Source organism: Martes martes (genome assembly GCF_963455335.1).
Source record: "Martes martes genome assembly, chromosome: 5".
Lineage (NCBI taxonomy): Eukaryota > Metazoa > Chordata > Mammalia > Carnivora > Mustelidae > Martes > Martes martes.
In genome coordinates, this window is record NC_137892.1 from 12674385 (window position 1) to 12699508 (window position 25124).

General features: G+C 35.6%; 1 protein-coding gene across 1 annotated transcript; it reads right to left on the reverse strand.

The window, feature by feature from the left end:
• Positions 1–358: 358 nt before the first annotated feature.
• LOC308342686 (uncharacterized protein) lies at positions 359–15204 on the reverse strand (the record flags this gene model as incomplete). The annotated part of the gene is given in 3 exon segments (XM_080803256.1): positions 359–1344; positions 1347–1387; positions 14273–15204. Coding segments are annotated over 3 exon segments (1959 nt in total).
• Between the last annotated feature and the right edge of the window lie 9920 nt (positions 15205–25124).

The following is a 25124-nucleotide window of genomic DNA, read 5'->3' on the forward strand; positions in this document are numbered from 1 at the left end:
ACATTTCTCAATTTTTTTTTTCTCAAAATGGAAAAACAACAATTTCAGAGGGGTTTCATAGATGATATATTTCAGGAGGAAAGATATTTAAGAATAGATTGAAGTATTGACTTTTTTTTTTTTGCTATTTTTTTGTTGCTATTGGGTAAAGGCAAAGATGGTACTAGACACATATATTCCACAGTATATTATAGAATATTGTATAAATAATTAACCAAAAGAAAATGGGAGAAAATGACCCAAATAGGCTCTTATTAAAAAGTTTAATGTTTTTTAAAAAAAGTTTAATTTTTTTTTACCACACACAAATAGATGTTCATCACAGTAGTGCTTTTTAAAAAACCTTTTTTTTAAATAATCATGTAAACTTTATTCCCAGAATCTTTCCTAGAACTTTCCTTAATGCCCACTTAACTTCTTTATTTCTCAAAGTATAGATAAGAGGGTTGAGCATGGGGGTCACCACGGTGTAAAAGAGGGAAACAAACTTTCCCTGGTCCTTGGATCTACTCTTGGCTGGCTGCAGATACATGAAGATGATGGTTCCATAGAATATTATGACAACCATCAGGTGGGAGGAGCAGGTCCCAAATGCTTTCTTTCTTCCAGAAGCTGACTTAATCCTCAAAACTGCTTGGGCAATGTAGCCATAGGAAACCAGGATGATGGAAACAGGTACTATAAGGAAGATAATGCTAGCTACAAAGAGCTCAGCCTCATTGAAAGTGGTGTCCACACAAGCCAACTTGATGAGTACAGGGACCTCGCAGATGAAATGATCCACTTGATGATGCCCACAGAAAGGTAGCTGCAAGGTGAGAGTGGACTGTACTAGAGTAGTGACCACCCCACTGAGCCACGCCAAAGATGCCAAAGCCATACAAAGATGAGGATGCATTATGACAGTGTAGTGGAGGGGACGGCAGATGGCAATGTAGCGATCATAGGACATCACAGCTAGGAGGACACATTCTGTAGATCCCAGGGCAAGAGAGACATAGAGCTGAACCACACAGCCACCATAGGTGATGTTTTTCATAGGATCCCACAAGTTTACCAAGAGCTGAGGAATAACACTGCTGGTAAAGCATATATCCAAAAAGGAGAGATGAAAAAGGAAAAAATACATTGGCGTATGAAGCTTGGATTCCAGACGAGATACCAGAATGATGGTGGTATTCCCAAAAATGGTTAATAAATACAAGATCAAAATGACCACAAATAGAACCTTCCGTAACTGAGGATAATCAGAAAACCCCAAGAGGACGAAACCTGTTAGTCTGGTCTCATTGGTACTCCTCGCCATCCCCATATGCAAAGTGTGTTCCCAAAGGCTGTTACAGTTGAGAAAGATGACATATTATATAAGGTCAAATGAGACAGTATACTTCCCCCAAAAGTATCCTATGTTAAGTTCTTAGAACCTATGTCCTTACATCTAGTAGCTTAGATCTTTTTTCCTACTATGTGCATTGTAAAGAAATACACATCTTCTCCTCTGATGCTCTCTCAAATAGAGAAGAGTAGACATATGTAAAAACATCATCATCAAGCTACAATAATTAGAACCTATGGTACTGGCATAAATGTAGATGTATGTATCAGTGGAGTAAAATGAAGGGCCCAGATAGAACCCATTTATATACAACCACTGGATCATCAACAAAGTTACCACGGATACATAATGGGAAAAAGATAGTCTTTTCAATAAACAGTGCTGGGAAAGCTAAATATCTACATGTAAAAGAAGAAGGAAGTTGGACGTCTAGCTTACACTATATGCACCATTAATCAACTCCAAATGTACTGAAAACTTAAACGTAAGATCTAAAACATAAACTTTTAGGAGAAACATAAAGGAAATGCTTCATGACATTAGTCTTGACAATATTTTTATAGATATGACACCAAAACCACAGGCAACGAAAGGTAAATCTAGGAAATGGAAGAAAATATTCAATAAGGAGTGAATATCCAAAATATATAAGAATCACAAATGAAACAATAGCGAAATAAATAAATAAATCGATAGATAAATAAATAAAAACTTAATTAAAAAGTAGGCAAAGTCTTGAATGGACATTTCTCCAAATGAGACATGCAGATGTTGAATAGGTATAGGAAAAGGTGCTTGGCATTGTCATCATCAAGATAATGCAATGAAAAATACAATATCACATCATACCTGTAAATATGGATATTATCAAAAAAGATAGGGAATGTTGACAAGGTTTTGGAGAAATTAGAATCCTTGTATGGTGTTGGTGGGGGTGTAAAATGGTACAGTCATTATGAAAACAGAATCAACGTTCCTCAAAAATTAAAAACAAAACTTCCATATGACCTAACAATCCCATTTTTGGTATATATCCAAAAGAACTGAGATCAGGATCTCAAAGAAATATCTTTATTTTTGTGTTCATTACAGCATTATTTACAACAGCCAACTTAAGTGTCCATCTATGGGTGAATTGAGATGGTATTTATTACTCACTCTTAATGAATATTATATCATTTGATATTAATGTAATGTTACTCAGTTTTAAAAAAGAAATCCTGCAATGCACAATATGGATAAACCTTGATGGCATTATGCTAAGTGAAATAAGCAAGACACAGAAGGAAAAATACTCCTCTTACATGAGGTATATAAAACAGTTAAACCTACAGAAACAAAAAAATAAAATGGTGTGGTGGCCAGAGGATGGGAGGAGAGAAAAATAGGAAGTTGTTCAATGATTATAAAATTACAGTCATACAAATGAAAAAATTCTAGAAAACTACTGTCCACATATTGCTTGAATTTAACAATACACTTATGCAATTAAATTCAATTATGCAATTAAAATGTGTTAAGTGGGCAAATTATGTTAAGTATTCTTAACACACACACACACACACACACACGGACACAAGTAAACTAGAAAACTTTTGCAGGTAGTTTATTACCTTGATTAGGGGAATAGTTCATAAATATGTCCAGATTCATCAACTCTACACTTCAAATATGTGAAGATTTTTGTGTATCAGTTATATGTCAATAAAACTGTGTGTGTATTGAGGGAAGCAATATTATCTATTGCAGGAAATAAATTAGACCATCATTTCCATCCAATCAAATTTACCTGTTTATATTAACCTCTTTCTAGTTACAGAAAGATGGGAAATACAACTAATTTCAATAGAAGGAAAAAAACAGGTTTGTTTTAAGCAATTTTCAATCAAGAGGAAATAAAACCATTTTTCATCACCCAAAATAGTGGAAGCCATTTATAAATTTATATTTTTATTTTTATTTTTATTATATATTTTATATTTATATTTATATTTTTAAAAATATAGCAGACGTAATAGTCATTACATTTTTTTAAATGGCATTACTTTAAAAATTAAGTCCTGAGAGCTTATGTGACCCAGTCAAAGGCACACATATACTTAACAAGTGTATTATATACACTTTATAGTGTATATAATGTGTATATTATTATGTATTATATTAGTATTATATGATATATTATATACACTATGTAGTGTATATACTATATATATACATAGTATATATATCATATCTATTATATATCATATTATATTATATATATCATATATAATATGTATATATAACGTATATATATGCGTAGTATATATAGTATAGTATATATACGTATATACTACATATATATACGTAGTGTATATATATAGTAATACTATAATATAATATAGTATATATAATATATATAATATATATAATATAATATAGTAATACTATATATATACTATGTATATACTACGTGTATATATACTATATATAGTATATACATAGTATATATAGTATATATAGTATATATATAGTATATATACGTAGTATATATATGTAGTATAGTATATATATACATAGTATACATACTACGTATATATATAGTATATACACTACATAGTGCATATAATGTACTATATAATACTAAACTATTATATAATATAGTATTTTATAGTATAATAGTTATTCTTTGTTATATAGTATAATATAGTATTTTATTACATAATATAGTATTATATAATATATTATATACACTATGTAGTGTATATAATATATAATACTGTAGTGTATTATATATATAGTGTATTATATATAGTGTATATATTATACATAGTGTATTTTGTATATATATATAGTGTATTATATACACTTAACAAGTCTATTTCTTCCTCCAGTTAATTCTCTCCACTACCTTTCTTCTTCCTTCTCATTATGTTTATTTCTTAGGGGTTTTTGGGTGGTGGTGGTGGTGGTCGTGGTGGGTTTTTTTGTTTGTTTGTTTGTTTGTTTGTTTGTTTTGCCTACTCCTTTTTCCAGAGACTCAGGATACTCCAGGCTCTATAATCAATTTTTTTTAGGAAGTGAAATCCTATCCATATGGTTTTAGATTTCTTTTTCCTGGAATCATGTGTACTTTAGTCATCAGCTCAAAGTGTGAATACAAAATGTGGCTCTTGTTTTGGAAACAATTAATTAAGGGGATATTTTATTTCCAATGATGGCACTGTATCCAATTTATAAAATAATGATACTTAGCAAACTAGTAATTATGATTTCATCATAAAAAGGTGAGTCCTTCTTTTACATTGCAGCTACCAATGAAATTTTCCTCAGTATCATACTTTAATACTACACTCCAAAACCTTTGTCCTTATTTGAATGGGAAACTAGCTAATGGGGTAATTTTTTTTTTTTTTGCACTTGACTAGATAATATACAACATCTTCTCTATTTGCTCACATGATTAAGTTGTGCAAGTATCTGTTCACAACAACTTCTGAGAGTCATGAGGCCAAGGGTCATATAAAATGTAATTTTGTAGCACCCGGTCCTTAGGTGGCTCAGCACAAAGTATTCTCCCAAAAATTAGTCAGCAATTCATCTAAATTGCATTCACCATTTCATACCTATTTCGTTTTCCCTAAAGAGACTAACACATCTCTAGTCAATAGTAGAGTTACTAGTAGATACTATTACCAAATAAATGAATAAGCAGGCCTTACCAATCTTCCTCCACCTTGGAGCTACCTCAAACACATGCTATTCTGCCATCTATTTAAACATGGCTATATTAGAATTGCTAAAATCAACAACATAGGAAACAACAGGTATTGGCAAAGATGCAGAGAAAGGAAAATCCCCTTACACTGTTAGTGAGAATGCAAACTGGTGTAGCCCTCTGGAAACAGGCTGGAGGTTCCTCAAGATGTTAAAAATAGAGCTACTCTATGGCCCAGCAGTTGTACTACTAAGTATTTATCCAAAGGATACAAAAACACAGGTTTAAAGGGACATATGCCCTGATGTTTATAGCAGCATTGTCAACAACAGCCAAACTATGGAAAGAACCCAAATGTCCATGGACTGATGAATGGATAAAGAAGATGTGGGGGTGCCTGGGTGGCTCAGTGGGTTAAAGCCTCTGCCTTCAGTTCAGGTCATGATCCCAGGGTCCTGGGATCGAGCCCTGCATTGGGCTCCCTGGTCAGTGGGGAGCTTGCTTCCCTTCCTCTCTCTGCCTGCCTCTCTGCCTACTTGCAATCTCTGTCTTTCAAATAAATAAATAAAATCTTAAAAAAAAAAAGAAGATGTTGTAGATACACACAATGGAATATTACTCAGCTATCAAAAAGAATGCAATTTTGCCATTTTCAACAACATGTATGGCGCTAAAGTGTATTATGCTAAGCAAAATAAGTCAATCAGAGGAAGATAAATACTGTATTGATTTCACGCTTATGTGGAATTAAAAAAAAAAAACAGATGAACATATGGGAGGGGGAAAAAAGAGGAGACAAACCACAAAAAAGACTCTTAATGATAGAGTACAAACTGAGGGTTGCTGGAGGGGAAGTAGGTGGAGGGATGGTTTGAATGGGTGCTGAGCATTAAGGAGTGCACTTATTGGGATGCACACTGGGTGTTGTATGTAAGTGATGAATCTCTAAATTCTATCCCTGAAACTAATATACTGTATGTTAACTAGAATTTAAATAAAAACTTACAAAGACAAAATAAAATTAAAAAGTGAAATTAAATGAAATAAAATACAAGTATTAAAAGGCATGAATTTGATAGGGGAACTTATAACATGATAAGTAGGAGTCAGACCACACAAAGTCCTCTTGGTTTTGATGAACTCCACCTCAATCTTGTAATTACAAAATGGAACCATCCTGTAATATCTTCATTACTATTTTGTCTATTTGCCCCATTCTTTCCCAGTAGGAAACTTCATGTACTTTATGTATTACTAAAGAAAATATATGTCTATTACAAAAGCAAATGCTTCCTTTTTCAAATTCATTTTTTTCTTGAGTAAATATTATGCAGAATTAATTGTTTTTAGTTCTGTCTTTGTTACTTCATGTAAGAGCCCTGCAAAATGTCCCCAGCCCCTTCACTGGTGAACCCTGAAACCACTACCTTTAATATGCATGGGGAATAAACATTGCCTCAGTCTACCCTCCTTGTCATTCTGAACCTTTATTGATTTCACTCTACACATCCACAAGTGGACTCACAGAGAACAGCAGTGTCCAGTTACCTGACAAAGATGCATTGCAGAGTTTACAGAAAGCAATTAATTCCACTTCAGATAACACTGAGTTTGGACCTTTTAATCATAGCAATTTTTCTGATCAAGTTAGAAATCCTCATTACTCATTAAGAGCATCATAAATTACTAAGCTTTGAAGGTTTTTAAATTAGTTCTATAGAAAAATTATTAAGCTGTAAATATTGGCAGTGAATGCAGTATTCCTACAACTTTTCTCTTCAAATCTTATAGTTTCAACATATCAAACAGGGAGTAGAAAGAGAATATTCTAAACAGGAACAATTCTCAAACTATGGAATGTGTAAACATATGTATCACATTCCATGTATATGTGCCTAAATTAGGGGAATTCTGTATAGTCATATGTCCCTATATATGCAGATACACAGGAAGCTGCTCAGAGCAGTGGCTTATAGGAGTGGTAGACCTCTGGGAGAGAGATGAGATTTTGCCATTCACTGTTTTATTGTTTTGACTTCTGTAACACAAATAGTAATTGTTCAAATATGAATAAATATTTTTCCTATTTTAAAAAGATGGAGTGAAAAAAGATCATGTTTAGCAAGTAGTTTAATAAAACATGCCTCCGTTTTAAAGTATATAAAAGTGTATTTAATATATATTAAGCAATGTTCACTACAAATAAATGTGCTTAATGAGGAAAACACAAAAAAGCATCTAGGAGAAGAAAAGAAGAAAAAATAAAAAAAGAAAGAAAGGAAGACAAATGGTTCTGTTTATTCAGGAAACAATAAGCCTAGATCACTACCTACATCCAAAGGTGGATATTTAAGAAATATAAAAACACTGGACCTAGGTTTTGAACATCTCAAAAAACAAGTAAAATACAAAACAAGACCAAGGATAGAGACAAAAAGGAAAATGTGTGACCTTCAAGAAACAAAAGTTCAATGAAGAACATATACTTTCAGAAGAATTTTTCCAAAAACCAGTATAAATATTTGGGAAGCAAACAGTAGTTCTTCACACTCAATAAATTTAAGACAAGGGTGTTACTAAAACAAATGATTCAAAACAACAGTTGATTTTAAAAGGTAAACAGGCTGTAGAAAACGATTAAGGACATATAGAGCAATTGCGTCTTAATTTGTACCAAGGAAGTGAAAACAAAGCTGAGTAAAAGATATGCCTGAGTAACTTGCCCAGAATGGAATAAAGGAGAAAGAGGGAGTTACAATGAAAGGTGACTTGAATGAGTTAAAAACATAATATATCATAAGATTTTCAAAGTTAGTAAATTTTTTTCAAAATTTTTTTCAAAAATTTTATTTATTTGACAGAGAGAGCACAAGTAGGCAAAGAGGCAGGCAGAGAAAGAAGGGGAAACAGGCTCCCTGCTGAGCAGAGAGCTGGATGCGGGGCTCCATCCCAGGACCCTGAGATCATGACCTGAGCTGAAAGTAGAGGCTTAACCCACTGAGCCACCCAGGTGCCCCCAAAGTTAGTAAATTTTGACATCAAACACTCACAGTTTAACATTATAAAAGCTAACATGCAAGCTAAAGTTCTAATTCTCACAGTTACTTTATAACTATATGTTAATCTACAATGAGACATAGCCCTACTAAATTTCCATAAAACAAACATACAATACACAACACACTGGTCATATAATAAAGTTTGTGTTATTGACCAGGTATTAAGCTTTAATGAAAAACTCAATTATGTGGAGAATAGAAATTTCTCTCATTATATTCTCTAACTCATTGCTGTGAAACTTAAATATATAATAGAAATTTAGGTGAAAGAGGGTGCCAAAATTTCAATTGGGGATTATTAAATGATTTTTTTATTTGAATATTAAAATGTGAACAGAGTTTTTAATACTTCCTTTAAATAAGATAAAATGAGAAAAAAATAAGATAAATAAGTTAGAAAAATGCCAGAAAATAAAATCTAGTAAAAATAAAGATAATATTTTACATAGCATACTAAACAAAAGTAATCATGAATATTAATATAACATCCCCCAAAAGTATAAAAATAGCATATTATAGTAACACAAAAGTAACAAGATAATTTTTAAAAATATTTCAGAAACAGTTTAATAATTTAATAATTTTCATATAAAACAGCAAATTAAGAGGCTATATTGTAAACTATTTGTATATTTTTTCACAAAACTAAAACACCTGCATTACAAAATACTATCGCTGTTTTCTTAATTAAAGCAGAAAATATCTATAAAGAAAGACACATTTCCTTAAATATGCAGGGATACAATGGAAACAATGAGATTGTCTATTTGGGAACCAAATAAATCATGCTAATTGTTGCCTCTTTTACCAATACTGAAGAAGTTTCTTTCAAAGTCCAACCAACTTCCCTTCCAGTCCCCCCAGATGCTGACCACCCCCCATTATGCTTCAGTGTCTCCTTTCTGTGCAGACTAGTCTTCCTTGCCATTCAAACACACTATAGCCTGGGCTCTAAACTATCATATAAAGCTGAATTTTGCATTTGACAACTGAAAAGACCTTTTAACATGAGCATTTTTAGTCCCTTTGTCTAGAACCTACCCATAGTGACATGCAGCAGCCCATGGGACAGGGTTCTCTACACCTTTGCAGATAATGCTTTCTGTGTCTCCACAGTCACTCACCACTTTTAAAGACCACTAATAGTGCCAACCTCAGAACATGAAATGATCCTAATCAATGCTATTTTGGATATACCTCTCTTCTATCTGCCTTAGGATATAGTAAACTTCTGGGTATTTCCATATCACACAGGGTCCAGCCTGATTATCATATCTGATTATCATTGATAAAGCCCATGCCCCCTGCTTGTGCTGGACACCCCCATAGCTGCTCATTCCCACTTGGAGCTTTTCCTCCTTTAAAAACCTACTCACCAGATTCCAGCTCTAGAGTCACTTTCCCAGTCTGCTATTCTAGGTTGACCCTATCAGAAATGCTACATGGATTACTGGATTTTGTGAATTCCTACATCTTACCTCCTTCTCTAAGTGGAATTATTCTCACTTTGAGAATAGTGTGCCCTCCATTATTTCACTGTGTGATTGTAGGGCATGAGTTGAAAATGCTATTGTAATGATGAGCCCATGTATTCTAAATGTTGCTATGAACTATTTAACCTGCTACTGTTCTGGTAGACCCCCCCCCCCCACCCCTTTTATTCCTTTCTAGACCCAACTACAAAACACAAAACAGAAACTTACTTTAAACATACTAAAAGCAACTTTCTCATCCAAATAGAATAAATCTAGGCCAAAGGACACAAATATTGTCGGCTAACTAGATGTAATTTTTAATACAGGAAAACTTGCACTCAAAAGCAATTTTTTAATAAATTGAGTTCAGGGCGCCTGGGTGTTTCAGTGGGTTAAGCCTCTGCCTTCAGCCCAGGTCATGATCTCAGGGTTCTGGGATCGAGTCCCACATCAGTCTCTCTGCTCAGCAGGCAGCCTGCTTCTCTTCTCTCTCTGCCTGTCTCTCTGCCTACTTGGGATCTCTCTCTCTCTCTCTGTCAAATAAATAAATAAAATCTTAAAAAAAAAAAATTGAGGGCGCCTGGGTGGCTCAGTGGGATAATCCTCTGCCTTCAGCTCAGGTCATGATCTCGGGGTCCTGGGATCAAGGCCCACATCGGGCTCTCTGCTCAGCAGGGAGCTTGCTTCCTCCTCTCTCTCTGCCTGCCTCTCCACCTACTTGTGATCTCTCTCTCTCTCTGTCAAATAAATAAATAAAATCTTTAAAAAAAAAAAAATTGAGTTTGGAGGCACCTGGGTGGCTCAGTTGGTTAAGCAACCCGCTCTTGGTTTGGCCTCAGGTTGTATTCTTGGGGTCATGGGATTGCCCCAGCATCATGCAGTGGGCTGTCGGTCTGCTTCCCTTCCTCTACTCCTCCCCCACTCTCTCTAAAATAATTTATTAATTAAAAACTCTTTTAAAAAATTGAATTCAAATGTTCTCTCAAAACAAGATAATTATGATATGTGCCATGAAAGGAGGGAATGTGCTGATGTAAAATACAAGCATCTTCATTGTCTATAGAATCAAAGACAGCCCCAGAGCAGTTCAGGAGACTGCAGCTGCAAGTAGACAAAGCAGCAAAGAGGGTGGTAAGTGGACATACCTGTCATATATTGATCTCCTTTCAGAGCCAATTTTTTTGAGAATTTATTTGTAGTCAGAATTAAGATGAATTGGTTGAGCAAATAATGTATATCCTCAATTAATTCCCTCTTAATTCAATGAGATTGTCACCATACCCTGGTAAGATGTGTCACAAATGTTTATTAAATGCAAAAATATTTGGGTGGGAATGGTTATTTTTTTTCGGTATGAAGAATATAGAAGAATCAGGGGTGAACAATTTAAACCCAGTCTTTGCTGCCTTTGAGCAGAAGGAATATTGGGTATAAGAAAGAGGGAGAGAGTCTATGGCCATACCACCCTGAATGCGCCCGATCTCGTCTGATCTCGGAAGCTAAGCAGGGTCGGGCCTGATCAGTACTTGGATGGAAGAAAGAGGGAGAGAACAAAATAAAAAGAATTTTATGAGATATTTCCTGTTTGTGAATAGTCAAAGACAACATGAAAAGACTAGTCTGAAATTCAGACTCCATGATTCTGAGTTGCTTTAATTTCAGTTTGGTCTATGTGCCATAAAACATAGGACCTGACCATAAATGTAAATATACCTATTTCAGTCCAAGAACATTCATTCTGGCCTCAGGAGTTACTTTCTTGTCTGCAGTATCTTCAGCTGCCTGTGTCTTGAGAGGAAATAAAAAGGTGTCCCCAGGTTAAGATCCCAGAAAGGACTAGCTGGGAACCACATGTAAGATTCTAAGAAAAGAGGAGTCTGGGTTGTTGTAGACTCCAGTCACTGACTGCCCCCTAAACCGGATAGCAATATGCCTAGAAAAATAATACCTAGCTCTTACCACTGTCTGGAAAGGTATGCAAAAATGTTGAAGCTATGGCTGAGAGTTAGGACCACAGGTGAAGTCTGACCCTCAGTTTCACTTGCAAAGTAAAACAACACCTCGAAAGCTACCTCTCTGGGCCCTGAATCTCTCTGCAACAGCTCCAAAAGTGGTTAATCCTGATCCATGCCGTATGTGGTACAACATGGAAATGTTCATGCCAAATAAGGTAAAAAATTAGATGGTTTCTAGACTAGATGTCAGGACTTGCCTGGAAACATGTCAGAAGAAAGTGAGCTAACCTAGGTGACTCCACTTCTAAGAGAAAGAACTTGGAAGTTAGAAACCCAGTGACTTACCTCTGCAATGAAGAAATGGCTTAAGCTAGGAAAGAGAAAAAAAAAAAAAAAAAGTCCTGTTGATGTGACTTAATCATGTCCCCAGAAGGGTTAGAGATTTACCATCTTCCCTCTATGGAAAATGTGTAACTCGTTAAAATGTCCGTAGGAGAGGATGCTGGGACATGGTCACGCACAAGAGCCCTGCGGTCATAATTTCCCCCTATCATGTAAGGATTCACTAAGACATCAGGAGCTTACCAAAACATTACTTTCCAAAACATTACCAATTAAATTCATCCTGATTATCCCATTGTAATGCAAGAGGCAGTAGAAAAATGCTATCTTTCAGTAATCACACAGAATTCAGAGAAATAACCTCAAGAGTAAGTCCCTTGAGCAACCGGCTCACAATATCATGGTGTCTATGGACTGAGTTCCATTGGGACACCAAATGCCAGACATTATTGCATTGTGCTATTCTCACTCTAGTAAACTGTCCCTTTACAATTTTGAGCAGAGAAATTAATAATTCTATTCTTATTTATCGCATCTACACTTAAACACTTTAATTGCCCTATAGAAGTAAAAAAGAATTGTTGCTTTATTGTTACTCAAAATAGGAGAGTCCCCATTTTTCCTTGGTTATCTAAGTCTCTGATCATGCTTATCAACAATTCCCAAACTCTGCCTAAGAAATCTTTTCATTTCCCATATGTTTTTCTAAATCATTAAGCCCCAGTTTACTTGGAGTTCAGAGATGTTTGTGCACTCCTGAGCACAAAGAAAAACATTCTATTTCCAACCATGTCTTTATATTCTATATATCCTCTGGCTCTTCTAATAATTTTAAATAAAACGGCCTCTCAGTTATCTAAAGTGTATTGTACCATTTGAAGACTATTTGGCTTCTGTTATAAGCTGTCAGTCTTTAAAATTCACCCATGGATCCTTTTCTTTCTTATACACATATTAACTTATTTGTAACTTAACAAAGAACAATATAAACTCTTTCCTCCTTTTTCAAGTTGATGTGCCACTGTTTAGATAAAGTTAATTTGCAACCACATCAATTTAGTAACAAATATCCAAGTAAAATAAAAACACATAGCCATTAAGCTTATAGCTTGAGATAGATTTGATTTTTTGCAACCAACTTTCTGAAAGTGACTTTTTCCCCCATTAATGACTTATTTTGTTAAGTAATAGATACTATCACAAAGTGAAAATCTACCAATTAACTGAATTGAACCACTAGCATATAAAGGTACTGTTTCCTTCACATCTGTGCTCTCAATGTCTCAATAATTGTTGGACAAATAATTGCATTTCTTAAAGCAGATAAGGCAAGCATATGTTCCACAGTGCATTAAAAATTATGTGCACCTAGTAATGTAAGATAGAGGGTATAATGGAAGATGTGAGCAAGTAATTAAATAAATATCTCTCCATCTAGTAAAGAAGCCATCTCCACAGTATGCAGGTAGCAGGAAATTAAAATGGAAAGAAGTGGGTAAACTAGAGAGATAATTAAAAGGTAAAATCTACGGAATTGTGTATAGGTTACATACAGTTGGTGAAAGAAAGGGCAGGATTTAGGATGGTGCATGCTTCATTTTGTGATATTGAGAATAGTGAGAAAGAGCCAAAAGCAGAGAAGCTTTTGACTTAGTTACCATGTGCTCATTTTGAAGTTGTTTTAATACACCCAGGTGGAGAAGTAAAACACATAGCTGAAGATGAAAATATAGATAGAAAATACAAATCCAGGAGTCACCTGTAAATATATTCTACTTTAAGTCATTATTAAGTCAAAATGTAGTTGCCATTCTCAAAAACCTACTAAGGAGAAAAATACAAAAAATCAGAAACTTGTCAAACAGGAGGGAAAGTGCTAGAATAGAAATGAGCTCAGTGTGTGATGGAGACTTGACCACAACTTCAGGATCCAACAATCCACAGTCTGTTGAAAGAGCAATACCACTGAAGTTCAACATTTCTTCTTTCTGTTTTGCGCAAATAGTTAAAATACCTTGATCTCTGCAAAATAAGGCATAACAATACCCATCTAGCATACCGTTGTGTCTATTAAATACAATAGACTTTACAAACAAACCTTATTTAAAATCAAATGCTTAGTATAGTGATCTAATTTTAATTTGGGTTGTTCAATATTACACTTTCCAGGTCATAGATGGTAGAAATGTTATGCAAATTGTTCAGTTCACACAGCTATTATGTCATGAAATGAGCATTCAAACTCAGGTTTGTCCAACTCAGAAATTCAAGTGCTATTAATTTTTTTTTTCTAATGAAACCCACTATAGGTTTATGAACATAACCAAATAATTTACTGAGTCATCATCCATTAAATTAATCAGTCATAATAACTGCCTTCTAAAAAATTCTTGATAATCACTTTTCACTAAGTCAAAGTTCCCCCAAGAATTTTTTTCAGTGCTGCCTTCACTTCCTTGTTTCTCAGGGTGTAGATGAGGGGGTTGAGTATGGGGGTCATCACAGTGTAAAAGAGAGAAACAAACTTTCCCTGGTCCTTGGACCTACTCTTGACTGGCTGCAGATACATGAAGATGATGGTTCCATAGAAGATTATGACAACCATCAGGTGGGAGGAGCAGGTCCCAAATGCTTTGTGCCGTCCGATGGCTGACTTGATCTTCAGAACCGCTAGGGCAATACGCCAATAGGAGATCAGGATGAGTGACAAAGGCACCACTAGGAATAAAACACTAGCCACGAAGAGCTCTGCCTGGTTGAAAGTGGTGTCCACACAAGCCAACTTGATGAGCACAGGGACCTCACAGAAAAAATGATCCACTTGGCGATGCCCACAGAAAGGCAGCTGCAGGGTGAGAGTGGACTGTATGAGGGTGGTGGCAACCCCACTGAGCCATGCCACAGATGCCAGGATGTGACAGAGTCCAGGGCGCATGGCAAAGGCATAATGTAGAGGACGGCAGACGGCAATGTAGCGATCATAGGACATCACAGCCAGGAGGACACACTCTGTGGATCCCAGGGCAAGAGAGACATAGAGCTGAACCACACAGCCACCATAAGTGATGGACTTATCTGAACCACCCAGGTTGACTAGAAGCTGAGGAACAATGCTGCTGGTGAAACAGAGGTCAAGGAAGGAGAGATGGGAGAGAAAAAAGTACATGGGAGTGTGCAGTTTAGAGTCCAAGAGGGATACTAGGATGATAGTGGTATTGCCTAGGAGTGTCATCAGATAAAGAAAAAAGATTATCCCAAAGAGAACCAGCTCCAACTGAGGCCGGTCAGAGAAGCCTACCAAAATGAACCCAGGGAGTGTGCTATCATTAGTCCACCACATTACTCTTTGATTATTAACTCCAGAGTGATAAAGTCACATTAAACAGAAACTGCAAGGATTTTACATAAATTCCTTCATAATTAAGATCTAAGTGTTGAAAAATAAGACTTTGGATGTAGGTAGAGAGAATATCAAATGAGATGCCATTGATTATCCCACGAAGTGGCATACCTGGTGTGTTGATCATAGGTTTTCCATCTACCTTGAGGGCAAAACAAAAGTTAAAATACATCAAAGATCAGGTTTATCGCACTGTTTTGTCAATACCTTTTTTTCAGTGTAAAGGTAACAGAATTGTGTAGGAAATATGGGAATTGCAAACACCATACTGAATTCTCAGAATCTATCATATGGGTGGATAAATTAGGGAGGAACATTATGAAACATGTCAGAATGTACAAGACATCACCTGGGTCAGCAGTGTGGTATGAGAGTGTAGAGCAGGGAGCAGAATCTACAGAGGGAGGGTTGAGATTAAGTTCAAGGATTAGGTTACATCTTATTTTTAAAAATGAGAGCAATAAAAAATGATAGAATTTCATGATATTAAGAAATAAGTATAGAAATGGAGAGTACACTATAGAGTGTCATCAAAAAGAAAGGAACTAAATTTAGGGTGTGATTATTGCATATACTGTCTATGCCATATAATAGAATATGATATTTACAAGGTAAATTTGAGTCACTTTTTCTTTTCTTTCTTTTTTTTTTTTAGAAATTTTATTTATTTATTTGACAGACAGAGATCACAAGTAGGCAGAGAGGCAGGCAGAGAGAGAGGAAGGGAAGCAGGCTCCCTGCTGAACAGAGAGCCCAATGCAGGGCTCGAACCCAGGACCCTGGGATCATGACCTGAGCCAAAGGCAGAGGCTTTAACCCACTGAGCCACGCAGCCACCCCACACTTTTTCAATGACCATAAACATCAGTAAGCATTATTTGGATAGCAGAGGTTCTTGTTAGGGGGGTTTTTGTTTGATTTGAATTGTTATTTTCAAGATAAATATGGCTACACAATATAGATTTGGGGGAAGTAACTAAAGAGATGGAGGGAAGGGGGATGGGTGAAATAGGTGATGGGGATTAAGGGGTGCACCTCTCATGATGAGCACTGAGTGTTGTATGGAAGTGTTGAATTACTAAATCCTAAACCTGAAACTAATATTATACTATATGTTAACTAGCCAGAATTTAAATAAAAACTTGGGACAAAGAAAGAAACAATATAGAAGATTTTTAAAAAGAAGACCCTCTAGTCCAGAAACTATGTAGGCAGCCAATGTAACAGTGAACAACACCATGTTACAAGTTTGGAATAGAATAAAGGCGATGTAAATAGAATGCAAGAAATGTTGCACAGTTAAATGACAATCATTCAGATTTAACTACTAATGGGATATAAGACAAATGCATAGGAAGAAGTTAAATTACTAAAGTTTTACATATGATGAAAAAGAGAGATCTAATAATTAAGAGCAGCCTGCATTCATTCAGTCCCAATCACCCAATCACTTGGTGATTCCAGGAAGAATCAGACTGATAGTTTCTACAGAGCCCTAAAATAGGGTTCATTACCATTGTTTTGATGTTCTCCTTGGTATAAAGACTTGGACCCAGAGTCTCACTTAAGCTGTGACGCATTGGTAGCAGCTACTCATTTGATACCTCCAACAACTTAGACTCTATAAAAACACGTAAGTCATATATATCTTATATAACCACAAAAATTGCATAAAAACATAATTAAGGAAGCTCAATTAACATAAGGACTATTCCCAGTCAAAACTCTGCATGTCTGAAGAATAATATGGCTAATCAATAATTGCGATCTAGGGTGGTTGGGTTATAGACATTGGGGAGGGTATGTGATATGGTGAGTGCTGTGAAGTGTGTAAGCCTGATGATTCACAGACCTGTATCCCTGGGGCAAATAATACATTATATGTTAATAAAAATAACTAATTTTTAAAAAGCAAATACAGTTGAAAGGAGTTCATTAAGTTCATTAGGGTCCTAAGTCTTTACTCTGAAGTTATGTTTCAACATCCTATTAAGATTTTAAATTTTTGCTGACTATATTTCTTTATACCACCAAGTTTGCCATCTCAGTTCAGGTTTTAAAATTTTGTCTTTTATGGTGTGAAAATTAACTTAAAACTAGTGTCCTTCCACCGGAACACAACTGAAGCCATATTTATTGTGTTTAGATACACATGCAATCATTGCCACTCCCCATTTATAGATGGAATTCTATAAAGCATGATGAAAAATCAAGGACTTTGGTAACAGAAAAAGCTTTGGTTTAATTCCTGGTACTCCACCTTTCGGTTGTGCATCTTGAGTAAATAAGTAGATACCACTGAGCTTTGGTTTGTCTGTCTGTAACATGGAGATGATAAATAGTTACCATTTATAGGGATAGTGTTAGGACTGTAGGAGATGGCAGCTCAACAATACCTGGGCTAGAGTTGAGCATGAAGACTCATAAATAGTGTATTCAGTGTGTGGATCAGGATATTAAATGTAAGTCCTTTATATAGCTTATAAGCCCGTCAATATTTGCCTAAACCTAGCTTCCCAACTTTTGATGCCTCCTTCCAAGCCACAGAAGGAAATACTTCCAGTTCTCCAAACTCAGAGTATGGTCTTCCATTATTAGGTTCTGTCATTGGCTGTGATTTTCATAGCATTCACTCATGGCATCTGCTCAGACATTTTTATGCATCCTTTAAGACTTGGTTCAAATAACACTTTCTGGGAATCTTTATAGAAAAGTCACCTTTTACAGTTCATTTCCACATCGCTCTGTAGGTATTTCTATATACATTGTAGAATTAAAGGATATTGAATGCTATATCTCACTTATCTTGATGACCTTAAATGTAGCATAGTCTCCAAAAAATGATTGTGAAATCAATATGTATATAATATGTGTATAAATAAATGAAAATAAAAATGAAGATTTTTTCACTTATTTCATTATATATGTCTTTTATCTTCCAACATGAATACTGATCTTTTACCTTTATCATGGATTTCATTAAAAATACAATATACAACTAATAATATAATATATAAAATATATTATAATAATAGAATATATAAGAAATCCATGATAAAAATGAAATATCTATAAAAAAGTATGATATGCAGTCATGTGCACATATTTTATTTAAATACATATTAATATATAGCCATATGTACATTATATTATATTAAAATAAATGTAATGAATATATAATATGTATTTTATATATAGTAAAATAAACGATAAAAATAACAGATAATAGATGTAGAGAAATAAAACTTTGGAAATAGCTAAAGAGAAGAGGTTAAAATAGAGAATATAAGGATAAAATAAAATAACACATTTAGGTTAAGGTCTTCCCTACTTTTTCATCACTGTCAAATGTATTTATATATAATTTATATATACATATATATGTATGTAAAATTATATGTGATTGGCCTACACCACTCTATCCTCTGTGGGAGGACGTGTTTTTCCATCTTTTCAACAACAGGTTTTAAGGTACATTATAGATATTAGATGGATAACTATAACTTAACTATTTCCCATTGGACAGTTTGTCAATTAATGTATCCATCAGTATTTATTGGATACATACGGTGTTCCAGGACCTCTGATGGGTATCAGGCATATGATATTAGAAGGGCATGAATTTTGGGGTGCCTGGTTAGCTCAGTCAGTTAAGCATTCAGACTTGATTTCAACTCAGGTCATGATCTCAGGGTCATGAGACTGGAGCCCTACATGAGGTTCCACACCCAGTGTGGAGCCTGCTTGGGTTTCTCCCTCTCCCTCTGCCTCTCCCCCTGCTCATGCACACTCTCTAAAAACAAAATAAAAAGGCATGAATTTTGCTATCAAGAACCTTCTTGGCTATCCAAAACAGAAGGAAACTAAAAATATATAAGCACAATAGTAAGTTTTAAGTGCAACTAAATGGCAAATCTTATTCCATTCTACAATGACTAATAGAAGGGAGAAAAAAGGAGATTAAAGAAAGGCCTCAGAAAGCAGATTTGAGTTTTTAAGATTATGAAGTGTTCTTGAGTTGGACAAGGTTGTCCCAGGAGGAAAAAGCAGTCTTACTGATGATGCAAAGTCTTAAAATAATTGGGCATCATCTTCCATTACTCGTGGAGGTTGTGTGTGCTGCTGGAACTGAGATTATAAGGGATGGAGAGGAAAAAGGGAAGACTAAAACCAACTAAGATTGATATTAGGTCATGCTCTTTAGGACTAGAAATCCAAACAACATTTTACAATGAAAACTATACAGAAAATTTTACCAAAAGGAATGTTACGAAATGACTTTAAAGACATCAGTGGCTGAGTGAGACTAATGGGATCTGAAATAACAGGATGGGAAGGATATGGATATAGGGACTATTGACCTCCAGTTTCATTTCTCACTGTCTCTGACCCAGTGTATGTCTTTTTCTAAAAATAAATGCATCTCATTGCTGCTTTTGAACAGGACATTCTGATATGAGAATTCTGAGTGGGTTTTCTGTTTATCTACCAATATGAACGTCTAGCTCTCCCAACCACATGTAAATAAAATATTAGCCAAGGATGTCACTCTTCAGAAGTTCTAGTAGGAAGGTAATTAGGTGTAAAACAGCCTCGGGTCATTTCTATGAATGCTCCCTGCACCATAGTCACACACAGACAAGTAAAGAAGTATGCAGGAAGGAGAATAAAATTAGGGGGAAAAAGGTACTAGACATAAGGCAAACAATAAAAATGTAACAATGGTTTAACAGGTATCATCAATAGCAGTACAGAGAGAAGAACATATGATACATTTCTGAGAGTTAAACCATAATTTATGCAGTTGTTCTTAAACTTTTTAGGGCTCTTCAAGATACCATAACTAGAAAGCTCAGATTAACAGTTTTTCCCAGCTGTGTACATCAATGTTTGTCTGCATTCCCTACCTAACTCAAATACCCTGTTACATTTTCCTCCTTGCTGGAAGAACATGTGAGTTTATCCAGGGGAGTGCTACCAATTGGGTACAACCCATATCCATTTGGAAAGTGACCTGAAAGCGAAGGGACAGCCTGGTCTGTGTCTGAGGGAAGCAGTCAATAGCATATCCCTCTGAAGTCTGAGGCATGGAGAGAACCTCCAGGGCAAACGTCCAAGTCTAACTGCAAATCAGGCACTCAGAAATAAGCCCAGCACTGCATGTTATATGCCTAATGAGTCAATGACTTCATCAAAAATTAATGAGGTACTATATGTTTGCTAATTGAATTTAAATTTAAAAGAAGAAGAAACCCATTGGTGCACCTCACATTGCTGAACATTTTCCCTCTGCATAACAATGCAGTTTCCATGCTTTGCTGCAGAAATTTTCCACCAGCTTTTACGTTTCTTTTGGGACAGAAGAAAGGTGTTCTGGACTGTTAATGCTGTATTTATCCTGAGAGAATGCTGGGACTACAATCTGTGCTGCTGCCCAGGGATTCACTAAATGAATGATGAGCCATGAATCCATGCTAAGGTTGATTACTGACTCCCTCATTAACCTTGGGAAAGGATTTCATGTCCCTAAAACTAAGTATCTCCCTATGTAAAGCAAGGATAGTAACATCGGTTTCTGCAAGCACTTAAGACATGTTGTCATGAAGAATGATAAATACCTGAGCATCTGCATTGAGAGTCAACAGTCTGGCCCTGAGCTCATGGTGATGTGGTATTAGGCACACTTACAGAGGGCTCAGTCTTCACCTCAGATTCTGCTCCAAGGACCTATCTTCTATGAACCCACTGAATCTCTCCACAATGAAAGTGGGGGTGTTACTATTCCTATCAACACAGATGAGGGAACTAAGACTCTGAGTGACGTTGACTTTACAGGCAAAGCCAGAATCTGAGCCCAGGTGCTTGCATTCCCAAGCCCCTTGCACTTTTCTGGCCTCCTAGATTCCTGCTGAGATGGAAGAAATGGACATACTTATAAATGCTGTGCAAGAACCAGTACCTTCTAAATCATCTCTTTGTCATGCTATTCATAGTACTTTGCTTCCCCGTAAGCTATTTGTTTCAGTGAATGATAGTTCTGATTTGAATTACAGCTTTGAGCTTCCAAGGTTGTGCTGGTCACTTAGAGAGCTCTCAGATATTTCATGTTTAAACACTTGTCATTTATACAGCAAGACTGCAGACAGGACACAGTGTCTCCTTGGTGACGTAGCAATTCTCATTTAAAATACGCATATCCAAATGTGCTGTTTTGGGTTACAGAGAGAAAGAAAGATTATAAAAGAATATATGGAAAAGGCCAGTGACAGCAGAAAAGGAACTAAGGGCATAAGAAATATAATCTTGAAATAACTGGCAGATATAGTTTGCATCTTCTGGAGCTGAAGATACTTGCCTAATCAGCTGAGGAATTCTGGCATGAATAAGGCTTATGTTTAGGGTTTAATCTCAAGGTGTGTATTTAGGTTCAGAAGTGTGCATCACAGGACAATGCTTGGAGAGGGGTGGCAGTCCAAAAAATGTTTCTGTTGTTCCACACAATGGACCCTAATCACAATGTCTAAGCATATTTTACTCAAATTAATATATAATGGGGTTATATGGTTAGATTTTGCAAAATACTTAAACATTACTTATGGGAGAAAGCGGTATTGGAAAAATCAGCAAAGTCAACTCTTGAAACCTAATGATAAAAGACTTCATGTAGGGGCACCTGGGTGGCTCAGTTGGTTAAGCGACTGCCTTTGGCTCAGGTCATGATCCTGGAGTCCTGGGATCGAGTCCCGCATCGGGCTCCCTGCTCGGCAGGGAGTCTGCTTCTCCCTCTGACCCTCTCCCCTCTCATGCTCTCTCACTCTCTCTCTCCTCTCTCAAGTAAATAAATAAAATCTTAAAAAAAAAAAAAAAGACTTCATGTATAATTGTTTCTCTGAGCTTCCCAGTGTGAAGCTCATAGCTGACCCTTGCTGTGATAGGAGACTCTCATCATTCCTGCCAGAAACATTTGGTCTAATCTTAGTAACTAGTTTTCTTCTTTTTTCTTTCTTTCTTTCTTTTTTTTTTTTTTGACCACCCCCCCCTTCTTTCCTTAAGTAGAAAAAAAGAATAGAGAATAAAATTGTGCGAGGACTGAGTTATAAAAATTTAATTCTTTAAACTGATGGTCACCAGAACAGAGGTGAGTGGGCTGGATGCGTTAAATGGGTGAGGGGCATTAGGGAGGGCACCTGTTGTGATGAGCACTGGGTGCTGTACGTAAGTGTAGAATGACTAAATTCTACGCCTGAAACTAATATTACACTGTACGTTAACTAACTGGAACTTAATAAAAATGAAAAACAAAAACCTCAAAAAAAGAAAAAAAGAAAAATTTAATTCCTATCAGAACCCAAACCTAAGCATTCGCCAGGGCAGAAGGAATCTTTGCTACTATCTCATCTAAATGGTATACATTACTATAAAGGACATACAATTTAAAACACAATGTTTTGGAGCACCTGGGTGGCTCAATCAGTTGAGTGTCTGCCTTGGGCTTAGGTTATGATCCTACAGTCCTGGGATCAAGCCCTGCATCAGGCTCCTTGCTCAGCGAGGAGCCTGTTTCTCCCTCTCTTCCCACCTGTGCTCTCTGTCACTCTCTCTTTCTCTCTCTCAAATAAAACCTAAATCAATCAATCAATAAAATACAGTGTTTTAAGCCCACAAAACATAAGAAGAGGACTTTATATTTTCATAAGTTTACCAAGGGAATGGGACTGTGGAAGCCATTCAGTAGGCAGTCTCTCACAAACCTGCTGGCATTTTTCCATTGGAAATGCATTACCCAGTTACCTTTTCTCTGCTCCATGGCAACGTGAATCCAAACAATCTGCCACCAACTCATTGTAGATTCTTAGACTCCTAGTTTCAACTCTCTATGCTTCTGTTTTCAACTCTGGAAAAAGAAAATGAAAATTAAAACAATTTCTGCATATGCTTTAAAGAAAAACTAAAATCATTTCATTTTTAAAACTGCAAAGTTATTGTAACTCAATGAACTACACATTATATATAAATTTATGGGTCACAAATGGAGATTCTGCAAATGCTTTAGAAAGCTGTCTCTGAAGCAATAAAGTTATGATCATAATTTGGTTGCAATTTAATGAACTCCCTCACGTTATCCGACTCTAAAAACATGAAACTTTCCCTTTGGTCAGCACGGTAGTCCAACCAGAAAAATTCTAAGAAACATACTTAAAAGCTATCCTTTCAGATGACATAATACCTAATTTTGAAGAATTTCAAAAAAATGCTACTTTTAGAATAATCCATCTTCAGAGCAGTACAACACTTGTAGTAGGTAATGGTGTCCTTCCTCCTTGATGTTCAGAGGATAGACAAAATTTATTCTGAAAATGTCAATTTCCCTGAAGTGTGGATTCTTGCATACTCTAAAGAGAGGTCATGGGTTGGTCTTCTGGGTACCAGGAACCATTACAGCCTAGGAAATTTCAGTAGTATTTCTGGAAGTGCTCAAAACAATTTAAACACAGGCAGTCTTGCATGCACCCAGCCAGCCAGCTAGCCAATGAGCCCTCTGTCCATCTTGTCATGTTAACATTTCATTTAATGATTTCTCATTAGATTCTAAAATATGCCAAAGGGTTTTTGTTTGTTTGTGTTTGTTTTTGTTTTTGTTTTTTACTTTTGTTGTTGTTGTTTCAAGTTTTTATTTAAACTCTAGCTAGGTGTGGTACCTGGATGGCTCAGTCAGTTAGGTATATGCCTTTAGTTCAGGTCATGACCTTGAGGTCCAGGGATTGAGCCCCACATCAGACTCTCTGCTCAGTGGGGAGTCTGTTTCTCCCTCTCCCTCTGTGCTTGTATGCTCTCTCTCACTCTCTCTCTCACCTGAAGAAATAAAATATATATATACTTTTTTATTCTAGTTAGTTAACATATAGGAGACTATTGGTTTCAGGTGTAGAATTTAGTGATTCATCATTTCCATACAACTCCTATTGCTCAACACAACAGGAGAATACTTTAAAACCTATCACCTATTTAACCTATCCCCACCTCCCACCTACTTCCCCTCCAGCAGCCCTCAGTTTGTTCTCTATTGTCAAAGGTCTCTTATGGTTTGCCTCCCAAAGTTCTGTTTGTTAATAGCTAATGGGAAACAATGCAAATAACCAATAAGACTTCATATTTCTATACAACAAAATATCATTTAACAAATAAAAAGGGAAAAATTATGGATACATCTTAACACAGTACAGGGCCCAGCATGATTTGTCTTAGCTTGCTTACTCAACTCCATTTGCCGGTGTTTTGTGTTGCTTTGTTTTGTTTTACATTTCTCACATTTTAATTTGTTCCTTATTTTAGAACATTTTTAACTGCACTTACTTAACACAAAAATGTTTTTCTCAGTCTATCTATTCTTTACACTTTATTCCTTACATACTTTTTCCATAGTACCAATCTGAAACAAATCTCTTTTTTGTCATGCTCTTTATTTTTTTTAGAGCATCTAAAACAATTAGAAAATTGCCCAACCTGTTTTTTTAAATTCCTGGCTATGATCCTAGATTCTGAACTTTGATATGGTGTCTTAATAATTGTAAAAAAAAAATGCACTAGCATTTAATTGACTGTTTGACACATAGCAGTTGTGCAAAAAATACTCTTAAATGGGATAATCATTTTAATTTACCTTTCTATACTTGCATAATTTCCATCAAAATTTACTTCACATTTGAAATAATTTTATGTAAGCATATATACTTAATAATCATATATACCTTATGTTATTAAAGACAGGTATCATGTCTTACTAATCTTTTAAACTTTCTATAGTAATAAATGCATACTGAATTAAATTGAGTAGCAAATGAATGAAACTGATTCAGGTG